The 17,737-nt window shown below is 45.5% G+C and overlaps 1 protein-coding gene across 2 annotated transcripts in view; it reads right to left on the bottom strand.

Annotated features, from left to right (window-relative positions):
* Positions 1–17,737, bottom strand: part of TGFB2 (transforming growth factor beta 2) — an 82,448-nt gene that overhangs the window by 63,923 nt on the left and 788 nt on the right. The window contains exons 2-3 of one of the 2 annotated variants that reach the window (XM_077759513.1): positions 17,624–17,737; positions 2,280–2,363 (exon numbers count right to left, since the gene is read on the bottom strand). In XM_077759513.1, the coding sequence (XP_077615639.1) occupies positions 2,280–2,363; positions 17,624–17,737 (198 nt within the window). The remainder of the gene's footprint in view (positions 1–2,279; positions 2,364–17,623) is intronic. The other variant, XM_077759520.1, reaches the window with a different exon arrangement.

Here is a 17,737-nt window from a genome sequence, read left to right as displayed (position 1 = left end):
AGGCCGGCTCCCTCCAGCCGCTCCCAACATCTCCTTGGAATGGAGAGGCGGTTCACACAAGGTGACAGGGATGGCCCTGGAGCTGCTTGGCACAGGCCGGCCTCCACTTAACGAGGGCTCAGAATCACACTCAGCATGGAGAAATTCACCCTGACCCTGGACACTTGCCCCCTGGCATCCGCTCACTTACATTTTTACTCAATTACTATTTCTAAGAACAGAGACAAAAAAAATAAAAAAAAAAGCAGAGCCCACTGCGCCGCCGTCCTCTATGGAGGGTCTGAAAGGGGTCCCCACGGTTGTTCCACGGGCCTGGAGGCCGGGTGGGGTGGAAGAGCCTCCCTCCGTATGGGAACCGACCCGGAGCTGGTGCTCGATCTCTCCTTTCCATGCCCTTGGAGACATTCCTGGTTCTCCCAGACTCACTGAAGAGCAGGGTGGATTTCCAGTGTTTTTTTTTTTTCTTTCACCAAAGAAAGAAGGAGGCTTGCAGCAAATGAATGACCGAAAATAACCCCAAGTGAGGAGTGTCTGAGAGGAAAAACCACACAAGGAAGCAGAGTGGGCCTCTCAACTTGTTTACTAGGGGAAGAAAAGATGAAAAGGAAATTAATCCAAAATAGTCACTAAGAAAATGATTAAAAAAAAAAAATTAAAGGGACAGGATTCCAAAGGGAAAGTGAAAAAGAAAGAAGCGAGAAAGTTTGGGACGTCTGCGGTCCCACGGAGGGCATGGGGGCCAGACCTGAATTCAGGCTCTGGATTTGCCACGCACTAGTGCGTGCTGGGACCGAGGACAAGGGATTTCCGTCTCCAAACCATGGTCTCCTGACACATGGGGGTCATCATCCCGGCTGCCCCCGACCCACCGCCCTGGGCTGGGGGTGGGGGGGGGGTTCAGGAAGATGGGTCTTAAGTGCCAGGGACATAGGAGGGATTCAACAAATGTTTTCCTTCTCTCATTCCATCTTCCCTTTCCGTTTCCAAAAAGCTAGTGGGAAAAACACCAGATAATTAACTCCTTGGTTTAGATAGTGAAATAAAACACGAACTACGGATTGAAAACAAAATATAATCTGTTTCACAAAAGGGAAATGTAAAAAGCAGGGATTAAACTTTTCACTCTTTTCACATGACAGCTCTTAGCCACTTCCGTTCATGACAATGAATGTACGTTCTCAGTAGAATCAGTTCTTTGTGAGGAAACCCAGCTTAGACCATTGTAAATAAACTACTTTAATCCTTCAGTCCTTGATTCCTAAGAAGCAAGGTTAGGGAGGCATGGTAAATTGCAGAGTAAGACATCAGCGAATCAGATATCTACCAGGGTAATAAAAACATTCTGTTTGTCCCTGTCTGGGACCTGTGCCCACAGTCAGCTTCAATATAATCCAAACCTTCTTGGGGTCTCAAACATGCATGTAAACCAATGCCAGGATTGCGAGTTCATTTCATTTCTTCCTCAACATGGACCAGGGACAACTTCAAACCCCTGAGTTCTTGAATATCTCAAGATCATCTAAGTCCTGTTCTTTGCTGTGGTCTCCCTGTTCAGCATACAGTAGGCACTCAATAAAGGCTGACCGAATTGATTAATGTTTCAAATCAGAAAGCACTGAGACCTCTGGCTTCAGTGCCCCTCGGCCTGGCACGAGGCACTGGCTCTGAGGGGTGTGCACTTGCGCTGAGGGTCAGGGCTGGGCGGCCAGCTCCCACGTCCAGTCAGCCAATGGCCTGACCCATGACAATCCATTCTCATGCAGCCCAGAAATGACACTATGAAGGTAATGGCAATTCTCCCATAGGCTTCCCTATGAAGAGGAAAAGCTCCTTCTTCCCCTTCAGTTGAGTACAAGAAACATTAATTGAGCAACTACTGTATGCCAGGCATAAGAACATAGATGCATAAATGGTAACAAACAAAGGGCACTTGATATCTCGGCCATGCTGTTCAACCCCTCAGAGAGCATCCTGCATGGGTGGGTCTGCAGACCCGTATTTCAGATCACTATGTCACCCCTGGGACACATATGTCATATACCCACAATCCATTCTTTCACATACAGCAATCAAGTCATCATTTACCACAAAGCTATTCATAACTTTTTCTCACATAAACTGTGACTGACAATTTGGGGCACCTTGGCGACTATGCAGCTACAAAGCTGCACTTCAGAATTCTATGCTGCCTCTGACAAGTTCCCCACGGGAGACACACGCTAAAGATGGACTTGATATCACTACGTCAAATGAGGTATAAAGCAGACAAGTGTACTCACCAAGGTACCCACAGAGCACCTGGGAATGTCTGGAACACAAGCTGCCCACAGAGCCAGAAGGTGTTGTAACAACTGGGCAGACAGCTAGGAGTTTTAAAAAGCACAGTCATTAGCTATTTTACTGAGGAGACGCCTTGCACAGAGCTATACAAAGATTCAAAGTCGATGGGGGCTCTCTGAACATACTTATTCCCCCACATGTATAATGTCCCTGCTACTCAGGGACCAAGGAGCTACAGAGGATTCTGGATTCTGGTCCCAGATTTAATGCATCTCTTAACCACCGGCCACTCCTGAATTCCGTTTTCCCCTTAACACTTAGCTCTAGCGTCAAAATAACAATGTACAATTTACACTCAGAAATGGTAAAACAAATACCGTGACTTACATTAAAGATGAACAGGAAGGGCCTTGACCTCCTTTGGCAAAAGACAGCCTTCCTATTATGAATGAAACTGAATGTTTCATTTGGTTGGCCTACATTTCAGTTTTCTTAAATACCCCCATCATCATTTCTAGCCCGCGTGTTAAAACTCCTCGAATAAGTAAAAAATACAAGTGGATCTTGGTTTGGGGCTACTGAGCTGTAGTTCAGAAATCTAGGGCCTGGGATGGATTAAACACACCTGCCATGATAGTTATCCCATATCCCAGTGAAACTGTGAACTTTTCTTTCTCTAACTTACATCTTGTATATCGCCCAGCATATTCTTATAAAAGAAAATACACCAAAGAGTACCTCTAATTGAAGAGAAAACACTCTTGAGTGTTCTCTCTGGGGTGGAGTCAATGACAAATGGAGTTTTGGATAAGAACATGTGGACTGAAGGGCGCCTGAGTAGCTCAGTCGGTTAAGCATCTGACTTCAGCTCAGGTCATGATCTTGCAGTTCGTGAGTTCAAGCCCCAGGTCAGGCTCTGTGCTGACAGCTCAGAGCCTGGAGACTGCTTTGTATTCTGTCTCCCTCTCTCTCTGCTCATCCCCCTCTTGTGCTCTGTGTGTGTGTGTCTCTCTCTCAAAAATCAATAAACATTAAAAAAAAAAAAAAAGCCCTGTAGACTGAAACCTTTGCTCTGTCACACTGTGCTAGTTTCCTGTGAAACTCTGAACAAATCCCTGGATTTACCCAAACTTCCATTTCTGTAAAATGAAGCAAACCCCTGAGGGGTTTTAGAAGATCACAAGACACTGGCAAATAAAAGGTGATCAAGGGATGTAATAATATTAGTTATCTATCCCATCTGATAGATGAATCCCCGACTGGCTTCTAGGCCTGGTGTGACTACACTTCTTCCCTAGCTCCTCACACAGATGTAAAATCCATGTACCTTCCATTCATCTGAGGCACGTCTTCCAAAAGTAGTAGCACTGCCACTCTTCAGACCTGACTTGAAAACTTGTGACAAGAGACAAAAGCCTTGTGGGTAGATTCCTCTCCCAATCTTTCTTTCCTCTTCTCTTCTCTTCTCTTTTCTTTCCTTCTTTCTTTCTTTCTCTTTCTTTCTTTCTTTCTTTCCTTCCTTCCTTCCTTCTTTCCTTCTTTCTTTCTTTCCTTCCTTCCTTCCTTCCTCTCTCTCTCTCTTTTTCTCTTTCTTTCCTTCCTTCTTTTCTTTCTCTCTCTTTCTTTCCTTCTTTCTTTCTCTCTCACTCTTTCTTTCTTTCTTTCTTTCTTTCTTTCTTTCTTTCTTTCTTTCTTTCTTTCTTTCTTTCTTTTCTTTTCTNCTTTCTCTCTCACTCTTTCTTTCTTTCTTTCTTTCTTTCTTTCTTTCTTTCTTTCTTTCTTTCTTTCTTTCTTTCTTTTCTTTTCTTTTCTTTCCTTCTTTCTGCCAGATTTGTGCCTAATTTCTCTCTCAGTTTGAAAATGGATGAGGAAGAGGAAGCCTTTTTTCCAAACCCTGTAACTTACTGTCTCTAACATTCAGCTCACTAACAAGGCCCCGACGCCCCGACGCCATGCTTTCACATTTCTGGGGGTTACACCTTCCAGTCAGAGCCCTCTGTCATGCAGACTACCGGGCTCTGGGTGCCCTGGCTAGCATGGAAGACGAAGGCCCAACAGCCAGGTTTCTGCAACACGTGGCTATCATGTTGGCACCATATGCCGTTACCAGCTGACGTCTGCTCACATATGTTCTCACCAATAAGCAACCATGTTGTTTATTTTTAGAGCCTCTCCCCAGCCTGAACAGGGAGAAAATTCCCTCAAATAGCCCTTCAGCAAAGACAGGAAGCCACACTGGGTATAAACTGTTTGTCACAAGATTAGCAAGTCAAACAAAATCCTCATTCATAGCTGACCTCTAACAAGAGATGCTGAAAGTTATCTTAAATAAAAATCTCCAAGACCATAACCAGAGAAAAGCAGACTATGCAGAGGAAGTCGCTTGGTTAAGCAATACTTTTTCTTCCAGCTATGGCCCTGTGCATTTCTTGGGGGGATTCAACTCCTTTTCCTGGGAAACAGCACCTTCTTCAGGCCAGTGGATGTCGTGGTGCCGAAGAGGGACAGTTCGGAACAGAATCCATATCCCTAGAACGCCCCAGGTCACCCAGGTCAGAGGAAGTCTGGGCGGGACCAAGGCAAGGTAACTACTCACATGTGCAATTTCCAGCTAGTAGTCCTCAAGTATGCACCTTTGGTTTACTTTTACTCTGCTATAAAGCTGCAGTATTAAATCCTTTCTTTCCTTATTTTCCTGCTTCGTTTTGTTTGTTTTTAAGCAAGGCCAAAAGACAAGGCGCTCTGGTGCTGATCCATTATGCAGAAGTACAGACAGGAAATTGGATAAAGATAGACGTGATGCTAGTAGTGATTATTTAGGTCAAATAAAGCAACTCTTAGGTTTTTTTTTTTTTAATGCTTTTTAAAAAATGTTTTATTTATTTCTGAGAGAGAGAGACAGCACAGCAGGAGAAGGTCAGAGTGAGAGGGCGACACAGAATCTGAAGCAGGCTCCAGGCTCCGAGCCATCAGCACAGAGCCCAATGTAGGGCTCGAACCCACGAATCGTGAAATCATGACCTGAGTCAAAGTCGGACGCTTAACCAACTGAGCCACCCAGGCGCCCCTAGCTTTGTTTTGTTTTGTTTTTAATCAATCTCAACAATCCATATAACTACAGTGGCACTGTGATAGGAATATGTTTTTATAGATCAATGAGGCCTTGGATATATGTGAAATGCTTTATAAAGTGTGAAAACCTATGAACAGCTGAGACATGAATTAGTTTTAGAGAACTAATCCTTTTAAAAAGTTCTTGGGCATTCACTGACTGATAGTGGAGGATTATCACTCACAGAAGTTGGAAAATAGAAATGGTCCTGAATTAAAATTTTGCATGGGTAACTTACAAAATGTCTAAAAGATTAGGATATTAACTATGTAAGTTTTAAGGTTCATTTTGCCTGTGATGGCACAGCTAAGGAATAAAGCTAAGAAACAAAACCAAAATACATAGTGTTTCCAGAGTGGCTTTCTGAGCTCCTGCCTAAGGATCACCTGGCTTTCTTTTCAAAGGGCAGTTTCTGGAGCCCCCCCCTTAAAACTGCTGAACCCCAATCTAGATGCAGGGTAGGAGACAAAGGTTTGGGAAGCTGCACGTATAATAAGCACTACTCCTGAAACAGGATTCTTCTGCATGGTAAAGTTTGAGAAACTTGGGTACAGGCTTTTGTGACTTATAGTTCAAAAAGGACTCTTACAAAATCTCATTTGACCTTGAGGCAATCCAACCAGGTGGGTGAGGGAAAAATTAGCCCCTCATAAAGTTTACTTGTTCTGGGTAAGTTGTGGTTTTTTGTAGTGTGAAAGCATCTATGAAGAGAACACATTTCTCACTGCAAGATAGCTTAAGCATAATTAAATGCCATTGCAAAGGCTCCAGTAAACTCGGTGTCTAATTAGTGCTCACCTCAATCCCTCCAAACCTGCCCAACAGACATCTTTCTCACGACTGCAGCAGTTTCCTATGTGCGCACTATCATTTCTCCCCAACGCTTACTGCAGTAACTTTCTACTTAGAGAATTCCCAGCAAATGTTACTGAGGGAGGGCAAACTGCCGATCCCAAATGTATAATGACTCGGGGTCAGCTAGGCTCAAGACCCTCTTTCTAGAATGTGGATACAAGTGCCAAAGAATTAATGAAATTAGACATGACTCTCTACACATAGCTTCATTGTTGGTGGTGATATTTTGTGACAGTAGAATTCTTCTGAAATATGTTTCTCTCCAAGACAATCTAGCACCAGTTACCTTATTCTATGGGGGAGAAAAGCACAAGTTTAGTTAGTGGGTGAAACAGTGGCAGTTCGGGATTTAGCTCACAGGTTTGACCAGTAACTTCCATTAACCAGTAACTTCCGTGAACTTCCATTAACATACTTAACTAAGGTTTTATACTATGAGGAGGTACAAATGAATGACTAATCGTTCAGATCAACATGATTTTTTAACAGGCTTGCTTATTTATTTATTTATTTATCTATCTATCTATCTATCTATCTATCTATTTTTGAGAAAGAGAGAGTATATGAGGCGGGGAGGGACAGAGAGAGGGGGACAGAGAATTCAAAGTGGGCTCTGTGCCAACAGCACCCAGCCCGATGCGGGGCTCGAACTCATGAACTGCGAGATCATGACCTGAGCTGAAGTTGGATGTTCAACCAACTGAGACACTCAGGTGCCCCGTAGACATATCTAAAGGTGAGAACAGATGCTTCGGGACTGTAGGAGCTGACCAAACTTTAGCTTTGCCTCTGCTCAGCTACTTCCGGTTAAAGCTAGGGACTCTGGCTCCCTCCCACCTCTGTTCCTGTCCCACTAACATCCAGAGCCCCAGATGCCAACGTATGCCTGGGATGCGGAAACACTTCCCCTCAGAAAGCCCAAACAGACCTCTGAAGGGACAGTTCCCTTACCAAGTAACTTACTTCTAAGCCAGTAACTTCCAAGAGTTTATCATAAAGCAGGTAGTAACAACTCCAATGGTACTGTCATTAAGATGCCAAAGTAGAAGTGAAAATGAGGTTAAGTTAACGGATGGTTAAATAAATGACCAAATAAGAACTAAACTCCCAAATGGAAAAGCCACTAGCTCATCTGGTCTAGAGACAATAACCTCTGGTCAATTTGGTCTAAAAAAGCATTGAATTACCACCAATACTAAAATGGGTCCAAAAGTCAAAAATTAAGTTATATTTTCCCAAAATTCCCATTGATGTTTTGAAAACCATAAATATTTCAGTGCGCTTAAAAGAGATTAAAAAGTGCTTCCAGGGGCGCCTGGGTGGCTTAGTCGGTTGAGCGTCCGACTTTCGCTTGGGTCATGATCTCGCGGTTCGTGGGTTCGAGCCCCGCGTCGGGCTCTGTGCTGAATGCCAGCTCAGAGCCTGGAGCCTATTTCAGAGTCTGTGTCTCCCTCTCTCTCTGACCCTCCCCTGCTCACACTGTCTCTCTCTCTCTCTCTCCTAGAAATAAATTTTAAAAAAAAAGTGCTTCCATATAGATTTGCAAAGGCCACTGGACTTGTGGTCTTTCTCGAAACCCAACTTTGCGTTCCTATTCACAAGATGAAGTAACAAATAAGGATTCTTACAACAGCCTAAAGTTATGAATGAGTAGTTATTTGTGAACTAGCTTGTCAAGGCAGATGTGGTATTTGTCAGCGTGGTGTGGGTCAGATAGGGAAAGCCAAATGAGCAGAGCCAAGGTCTAAGTCACAAACATTTTTCTTTTTTTTTGCAGGAGACTGGAAAGATGCTACAGTATTTCCTGAAACAAACAACATCTCCAAAAAAAAAAAAAATCAGTCGTATTTTCAAACAGACACTTTCAGAAAGCCGGTGTCTCTGCTTTAGGAATAGCTCGCTCCCCGATTACCAACGTGTAGGCAGCAAGAAAGGCCTGACTGAGAGTGGTGCTCTCGCTGAGAAAGGCGTGGAACGTGCCAGTAAGGGGAAACAGCTGCAGGGGGAGCTCGGAAATGCACTCGAACTATTTTCAGAAGATTCAAGCTTCACAACCTCCAGAAAGCATTTTCTGTTTGCCTTAAATTCGTCAATCCCAGTGGTTAAAGGAGTATCTAAGCCCCACGTTTCCAGCTTGTTAGGTGATAACACACGCAGGGCTCCTGTGAGAGGATGAAGGGACGGTCCTGGACCACAAATGATAGCTTTCTCAGCTACTGAGGAGCCTAACAGAGGATATATCCAGTAAATGCCACTCCTCTTGGGCGGCAGTGTTTCCTCACAGCAGTGAAATGGCTTCACCCAGCTGCCCGGGGAAGCAGGAGGCTACCTCACACAGAGAACGTCTTGCACTGTTAACAACCACCCAGGGCCTGGTGCGGCCTCTCCTCTCTGGTATCACCTCCCAAGCTTCCATTTCCTCCTCAAACCCTTTGCGGTAACACTTGACCACCCTCTCTCCTTCTTGTCATCTGTCTTCCTCTTTGAGACCTCCCCTCCCTAATGTCATTTCCTTGCTAAGGCCTGTTTACAAATGAATCCCCTGACAGCTAAGAAGCTCTTGTGGCTGGTGCCTGGTCATGGAGGTGCAACGAGGTCCACCACAGTCTAACTCTGGCTGCCTGACCTGGCTCAGCCCGGACTCCAAGTGGCCTGGCTTCCTTCTCAGCAGACTCTCACTTGGTGAGGCAGGGACAGAAAACCCGGGAAGAAGAGCTGAACCAGGTCCACAAGCCCATTACACAGAAGCACCCTCCTAATATGAGCCTTTCAGAAACAATATCCCCTCCTTCCTTCACTTGATTTCAAACTTTCTGACCAAGAGAAAGGTAGAGGGGTGAACGCTACGGGAGCCACATGCATCGGCAGAGAGATCAGTTAAAATACTTCAGACGTGTTTTCCCTAAACATGTATATACCTCTTGAAACAGTTGGTAACATCTTGAGATGTCAAAAAAAGATTCAAAACTGGAAATTAATGTACTGAACATGCACCACGGGATGCCTGGCTGGGGGTGGGCCTCCCGCTTGTCATTCCGGAGGTAGATCTCAGCAGTCGGTGGCTCTTCTAGTTTACTAAACAGAAACTTTATCATGCCTCCACTTAATTTCATGTTCTAAGAGCCTAGCACATCACTCTGTGCTATGTGCACATGGGCCTCTTTTTTAACCCATGACCATTTATGTGACTTCACATATTCGCCATGGTTTAATATGGCAGAAATACAGATTCTCTCTTATAATCAATGGTAGGTTTGATTGATTGGCAATGATAGGTCTCTCCTGGTGGCATAGGAAGCAAAGCGTATCTGGAAAATCCATGGGGCTTGAGAGTCAATGCAAAGCAAGCCCTACTAGGTGCCCGGAGCAGCTGCGCTCGGTAGTTTTTTACACATATCCCTATCAGTCCTTTGTGACAGTAGAGGACGCATGTTATTGTCTTTATCTTTTTTTTTAAGTTTATTTATTTCTTTTGAGAGAGAGAGAGGAGGAGTATGGGGTAGGGGCAGAGAGAGAGAGAGAGAGAGAGAGAGAGCGAGAATCCCAAGCAGGCTCTGTGCCGTTGGAGCAGAGCTGAACGTGGGGCTCGAACACACTAACTGCGAGATCATGACCTGAGCCAAGGGTCAGATGTAACTCCCTGAACCACCCAGGTGCCCCTTTAACTGCAGTCAGGTTAAACAAGGGGCTACGACGCCTCTAATGGCAGAGCTAAGATTGGAATTCAGCAGGAAGAGGCTTAAATGCTCTTCAGGTAGTTTGGGTAACAACACTGAACCAGCTAAGTTGCTAACCAGCTAACTAAAACAAGACCATGTCTTAACAATTGCCATCAGCCTTGTCTTTGATGCTACCCCCATGCCCACGGCCACACTGACCCGCCTTCCCAAATACATTAATTCTCTGAAAGAGACAGTATGACTCCTCTTTCCACAAAACCTATCAACACTTTGGTGAAGAAATGGCTGCAGTTCAAGACCAAAACCAGGGACTTGATAAATCATCATTTTTGCATCAACCAAATACAGAGACACAAGTTGAATGTGTTAAAGGCAGAGAAAAGGACCAGGGGTTATAGCCGTGGCTTCGAGGGTATATTGCCTTTTGTAGGGAAAGAGTTCAGAGCTTAACAATATAATTCGTGATAGGAGAAGAGAGGCCCAAGAGCCTTACTTTCAGTAAGTCACATCCCTGACAGAAATAGCCATCGACACCCAGGGACACCTGGGTGGCTCAGTGGGTTAAGCGTCTGACTTCGGCTCAGGTCATGATCACACAGTTCGTGGGTTTGAACCCCGCGCGGGGCTCTGTGCTGACGGCTAGCTCAGGGCCTGGAGCCTGCTTCAGATTCTGTGCCTCCCTCTCTCTCTGATCCTCCCATGCTCACACTCTCTGTCTCTCTCTCTCTCAGAAATAAATAAAAAACATTTAAAATTTTAAAAAAAAAGAAAAAAGAAATAGCTATCTCCATAGCCTCATATGTCCCAGGGAAAATCCTAGTACGGATTTGTAGGGTTACTTGTGAGGATCTAATGAGGAAATGCATGTAAAATATTTCAGACTGTGCTCAACACATCGTCAGTGCCCAGTGAAGTTATCTGCCATCGTTATCATTCTCACCATGATGCTCTCTATTATCTGTAAAACTGGAAACAGGAAATGTATAGGTATAAGAAGCCCAGTGTTGCCGTTCCCACAGTGAAGTGATTCATCGGACAGATTCTCCCTGATAATGATGGGGAGCAGATTTCATCTCTCTGCATCTCCCGATGCTTGGGAGCCATAAATCCTTCATCTGGTGGGTCAATCTTATTCTCTAAAGGGAAATGCTCATTCATGTATGAGGCATGTAGTGAGCAAACACAATGCACTAGTTTCTATGAGAGTTAGCTCCTATTCTGAGGCAATTTCCCAACCAGCGAAGAAGACAGATGGAATATAGCTACATGTTCCCAACGGCAAAAGAGAAGAGGCCGCTGTAGAGATGAGTTATCCGTCTTGTGAGGCTGCAGGGGATGAACTAATTCACAAATCAAAGGGTTTGACATCTGACTAAAGCTCAAAAGCTGTTGAAAGGTGTTAAAAGAGGGATCTCCAAGTGGAAGAAACAGCATAGACAAAGGCCCGGAGGCACAAAAATAAATGGCCCATTTGGGTAAAGGCAAAGAGGGTGCCGTGGCTGGAGTATACTTTTCATGCAGGGATTTAGCAAGACATGGGACTGATCAAGGAGGGGCCAGACCCTGAAAGGTCTTGGATTCTATGTAAGAAATCCGAAATCTTGCCTAAGAAGCCTGAATTCTTAAGGCATTCCTATCTGAAGACAGATAGCACTAGACATGGTGGATTACCAGCCCTTCCGGTCTTTGTTCCCCAGTCCCTTACGCAACAGAGGTCACCTAAAGACCGATCCAAGTGAACAAGGGACATCCATCCATGGAGTGGAACTTACACAAAGAAAAGAATGAAGGGAAGGTACCAGGCTGGCGGGAGGAGTTCCCAGAGCCTCACTTTTAATCACATTTTAAGATCTCTAAAATATCTCACAATTAATGGCATGTTAGAATTAACTGTCAGTGGTATTTCTTTCTTGGGGCCGCACAAAATAATGGCGCTTCTTAAAATCAATGATGTTTGTGGGGCGCCTGGGTGGCTTAGTCGGTTAAGCGTCCGACTTTCGCTTAGGTCATGATCTCGCGGTTCGTAGGTTCGAGCCCCGCGTCGGGCTCTGTGCTGACTGCCAGCTCAGAGCCTGGAGCCTGTTTCAGACTCTGTGACTCCCTCTCTCTCTGACCCTCCCCTGCTCACGCTGTCTCTCTCTCTCCTAGAAATAAATAAAACATTAAAAAAATTATAAAATCAATGATGTTTGAGATTCAGTGAATTCAGAGCTGCTAAGAGGGCCTACTAAGTGCGGCACGCAGAGCTGGGCGCCTCCGTTGGCCCGTCGCCCTCCAACTTTAACAACCCCGGCACAGGTTCCTCTTCGTAAGTCAAGAAAGTGAGGCCTGGCAAAGTGAAGGCAACGGCCACACGCGCAGATATTCCAGAACAGCTTTAGAAGAAGGTAATGCAGGGACTGCGGAAAAGAGGTCAAAGGGCAGTTCTCTGCAGAGCCAAGGGCACCAGTCTGACCCAGGGCGCAAGGTGGCGACCACAGGGCATGCACTTCCACACCCGCTTCCGGATCTCAGAGCAGATCTCAGACCTTGGAAAGGAAACAGACGACTCCCACCCCCCAAGGTGGATGTTGCAGCAGGATGCGAATTTCTCCTCAACAATTGACGAGGCTCGGCTTTCAGGCTCAGCAAACCCATCCAAGGATCTTCAGCGAGTTATGAAATTAAAAAATACCTGGAGAACGCTGAATTCCTAGGTTTGAAACTATCTTTGTTTAAAGAATATTAAAAAACAAAAGCGCACCATATGGTTTCAAAATGACAATGGAAACATTTGTTTATCTGGGCCAGAGGCACATTTCATCATGCTGTTCCAAATCTGCAAAGAGGAATACACCCTGAAGGAGAAAGGCTGCCTGCGCAGAGCGAGCACATCTGGCAAATCCAGATCCTCTCTCCAGGATCCGTCAGGACCGGAAATGCTACATCAAGACAGCTGAAGGGGCTGTTTTCAGAACTCCTTCTCGAAGCCTCTCTCGGCCCTTAGGCTCCTCACCTTGCAGCAGAGCGCAGGACGGGGGAGGGGGAGGGGCGGCGGGGGCGGAGTCAAACAGAGCCGCATCCGGGGGTCGCCCCGCACAACCCCCCAGGGCCGGGCTCCTCCACTGTTTCCCTAACCTTCTAAAAATGCAGCCTGAAGTGTGTTGTAATCTCTGGGCGAAGGCCTAAGAGTCAGTGACCTCCTCGGTGCTAACCCAGATTTGATGTGAGATCAACAGTGAGTCATTAGCCCTTTTTTTCGCGTCTCAGTTTCCTCTAGGAAAAATGACCTGTCATTCTTTCATATCTTTATATGAAAGATGCTCCGCCGACTAGGTTACATCAGCGTCTTCTCGCCAGGGGAAAGGCAGAATTTAGACAGTGCAGCTCCGTGAGTAGACCCCAGGGGTCGCTGTGGAGACACTGAGGGCTCCGGGTCCCTGGGCCAGGTTTAGAGGTCCCCACCTGTCCCTCTAGCTTAGCAAAGCCCGGCCTCCACGGGATGGGGGCGCCTCGGGAGAAGCTTGCAGAGGGCTGGTCTCACTTGGCAACAAGGACCGCCTAACTGCTTCAGCTATAAACAGCATCTTTCTTCCAGTCTTTGAAAAGTAAAAGAAGGAAAGGAGAGGAAATCCTGAAAGAATGTGACCTAAGTTAAATGGAACCACAAGTTAGGCACTACAGTTAACACAGGCAATCGTACAATTAAAGCTGCAGAAATTAAAGTTTGGTCAATCGTGTATTAATAACTCAATCGTGGTAGAAGTCAAAGGGTCAAATCTGCCTGTCTTTGATTTTTCTCTCTTTCTTTCTCACACCTCTGCACACACAGAATCCTAAAAAGTAAACTCCCTGAATATAAAGCAAAAATACTACTATGTTCCAGCAATTGCTAATATTGTCTTTCATTGGGCAACTGGGCAACAGTCCAGCAATCTGTATCGAGAAAGACGTGTCCATGAATAGAATCTTAAGTCCAAATTCACCAAAACCATAGTGCTCTTGGTATTCATTCTACATTCCATGATTTCACTTGGAAAATTACGGGGGGAAATAGACAAAGTGATTGTTTGTTATTAAATGTTCAACATTCGTGGGAAACAATCACAAAGGAAACCTCACTGTGATGTCTCGGGCTGTCGATTTGAGTTTATCTAATTCAGTACGATAGAATAAACCAACACAATTATTTACTTTCTTCAGTTGCCTCGGTTGGAGAATCTACTCTTCATGAGCATGAACTGCTGGTCTTCCTTGCAAGGAAAATCCGAGACACTTCCTCACTTCTTTTTGCTCTGTTGGGATTAACATCACATTTGCTGCTGCCTGAAGTTACTGATAGGTGGGGCAACATCATTATTTAGGCTAAATGAATGGGGAGTTTTGATGTCTTCAATTCAGGTGCTTGAAGATCATAATAATAGTGTGTATACCACACAAACTGGTCCAATACATACTCCCACTTAATTAAGAGAACTTTCTGATTATCTTTCTATTCAATGCTCTCATGTTAATGTCCTTTTGATCATTCAGTTATTTTATTTTTAGGATATTACTTTTAAAATGGTACTCCTAGCAGAACTGAATGACCCAAAATAACTACCAGGCCTTCTAGGGCTTCTCAACATGCACATTATTGACATTTGGGCCTGGACAATTGTTTGATGTGTGTGTGGTGGTGGTGGTGGTTGGGGGGACTCCGTCCTGAACATTTTAGGGTGGTTAGTTAGCAACAATCCCTGGCCTCTACCCAGTCAGTGCCAGAAGCACCCCTTCCCTACCAGTCATGACAACCCAAACTGTCGCCACACATTGCCGCAGGTGCCCGGGGAGGTGGGGGGAGGGCAAAATCACCCCCTGTTAGGACCCCAACACTGCCTAATTTGTGATGATGAAAAAAAAGTAAGAGGAAAGATAGAAAATGAAACTCTCTCCTTCTTTTCTTGATTGCCCAAGCCTCTACAGATTTTAACTGTCAATCACTTGGATTCTTATCCTAGTTAATGGAATCACCCCCCAAATTTCTAAAGCTTTGTGCAGTGTCTTTCAAGTCGATGTGCCTTGAACTTCAAATGGATTGTCAAGAGGACTAGATGTCCACTAATTCCCACTGGGTAAACTGTCGGTAAACCTTAGCATAACTCCACTTTGAGCCTTAAACTAACAGCATGTGAGAAGATCAATATGAATAAATTCAAAACTAATCAGACCCCTTCTTTAAATGTTGACACAGTATTATTTATATCCCATAAATACCTTCTTGACTAAAATTCATACTAGGAGATTGGCACCTGGCCAGTTCTATTCATATTTACTATATTTATACAGTATGCTGGGCCAAGGATAATATTTAAAACAAAATATGCCTGAGGGCATATACAATATCTCTTATATTTTTACTTTTAAATCTCCACATTGCTAAAAATATTTAGTCTGAACTGTATAAAATGTCCCACAAAGGGCTATCAGCAATCTGTAATGATATATAGCTCATTGAGTATAATTAGAGCATATTTGTAATATTTGAGCTGAAATCACTCCCTGAACACTACTAACTTGGTGGTAAAAAAATGAACCAGTGATCTTTCCCATGCCTTCATCTCTGGGGCTTATGACCCTTGCCGGATTCGCTGCAAGAAATGACAGGCACACTCCTCCCCACAGCGACTTCGGTGACGCCCGAGTTAAAAGCTGGGTGGAAAGTCCTAAAGAGGGAAAGCTGGTATAGAAGCCAATGCTGTACTTTCAATTTGCTCTTTAAAAATATGGTGGAGTGATTTCTTCTTTTCTTCCTTTTTTTTGGAAGGCTTCACCATATTCCAGTATAACTAGAAAGTGCTGGAAAATCAGTTAACCTACTTTCTATAAAATTATCCACAGCCCTTGCACAGTAGTATCGAATCTGCTCTTAATATGGGTTTCTGCTCCGAAACGTCCACAGAAGGCTGTATTCTTTGTATGAAAACTGATAGGGGATTTACTTATTTATTTATACATACTGGACTTATCAGAGCTTTTAGTCTATTTGGTGGCCATAGGGGGGTATGGAGAAGACAAGCCACAGATCTTCAGTGACATCCTCTGAAATCCCATCAAGCTGAGAATTTTTCCAATTTGGTGATCGTCATCATTCTGGATTGGATCATCTCAGCAATTCAGACTGAGATGTGCCAGAAAGCACAAAGAATCAGCACCCTCGGAGGTAACTTGCCCTCTCCATACCTGTCTGATGAGGCGGTGGAGATCTCCTGTCTGTTGTAACAGGGCTGGCAATTCATTTGAACTTTCACAGGGAAATACGGTTCAGAGTCTCTATAACCTCCCTACCCGCCTGCCCAAATACCAGCAGAACAGATAACACGTGCTTGAGAAAGCTCACTGACTCAACTTTCTGTTTGGTCTCAAGCGTTCTGGACCAATTACGGTGAACTTTCTTTCCTAATATCTTCTTGGCTCCACCCCAGGTAGAAAGCTTTACTTCCTGAGGGGAATAACCAGGGCGTAGGGATTTATCACCCGAGGTCGGTGCCTAAGTACAATAATAAAACCATCCCACATCTGCTCTGCTCTTGAACAAGAAGTGGAGAAGCCGCAGCCCAAGAAAGGGGCCCAGGAAGGCTGGGGTTAGACACGCGGGCTGACATTCTGAGACCCCAAGTACAAGACACGGGAAAAGTCGCAGAACTAGGACTTGTCAGACTAAAAAGAGATATTTAAAGAGGGAAAGGACCACCCTGCGATTAGAGCCTCCAGGACAAAACTACTCAGATGGCCATATTATCTATTTAGGCAAGACACAGAGACTTTGTGAAGGCAGCCAGCAAGTATATAGGGCATGGAAAGGGGAGGAGAGAAATGGGCAACCAATGAAAAGTTTATGACTGGGGATTTGGAATACGAAAATGTAGAAGCTTTTTTTCTCNCTGCACGATCAATCACTTCCCTCCTGCTGCTACTGTATGCCAGCTGCCCTCCGAGAAGCCAGTTTAAAAAAAAAATCGGCTGTCTTCTGCTCTATGTGAGATGTAGGAACGCACCAGGGTTACTGCGAGGAAGCCCATGAGAGGGCAGGGAGCCGGGGGCTCGAGGGCTGGAAAGATCAGGGGTAAAGCCGGGAGGTAAACGACCTGCCCCACCTGCGGCCGGTCTGCAGACAGGTCTGAGTGGGCTCTGGAAACTAACGCGGAGTAAAACCCTTCTCAACACCGTCAGAAACGAAGTCGTCCTTTCTACCCCTCCAGGTGAAACCAAAAGGACTCGCCTCGGGGGCCTGTAAACACCCGGCTGCGGCCAACAGATGCAAGAGCCGAGGGCTCCGGGGTGTTTTTCGAGGGGTCTCCCAAATCGGGTTTTGTGTTGGCGATGCTGACATTTTTAGGGGCGTTAGAGACAATAGCGAAGGCTTGGGGGGGGAACCCGCTGATAGGTCGGCCCGGAAAGGGGCGCCTTCCGGAGAGGCTAGCTGTGAGCNCAGAGGCCTTGGGAGGGGGGGGTGGGGAGGGAGAAATGGAGAAAATTAAGTCGAAAGTCGCCCACTGCAAGTCTAGCGTTCTCAGGCACACACGACTGGCAAGGAGGTGGGTGGGACGAAGGGCGGGCGAGGGGGGAGCGCAGACGGGGACCCGGAGCGGGAAGGGCGAACCCTGGAGTCGTGGCGGCCCCGGGAGCCTCGGGCAGCGCTAAGCCTCGGGGAATGGAAGCGAAAAGCAGTACTTACTTTCCGAGGGGAAGAAGGGCGGCATGTCGATTTTGTACACCTCCTTGGCGTAGTACTCCTCGTCGCTCCGCTCGCGCTCGCAGGCGGCCGCCCTGCGGCTCGCCTTCTCCAGCA

This window comes from Crocuta crocuta, unplaced genomic scaffold, assembly GCF_008692635.1.
Source record: "Crocuta crocuta isolate KB4526 unplaced genomic scaffold, BGI_CrCroc_1.0 scaffold556, whole genome shotgun sequence".
In the NCBI taxonomy this organism is placed as follows: domain Eukaryota; kingdom Metazoa; phylum Chordata; class Mammalia; order Carnivora; family Hyaenidae; genus Crocuta; species Crocuta crocuta.
Note: the sequence above shows the minus strand (reverse complement) of the source record. Positions and strands in the feature narration are given on the sequence as shown.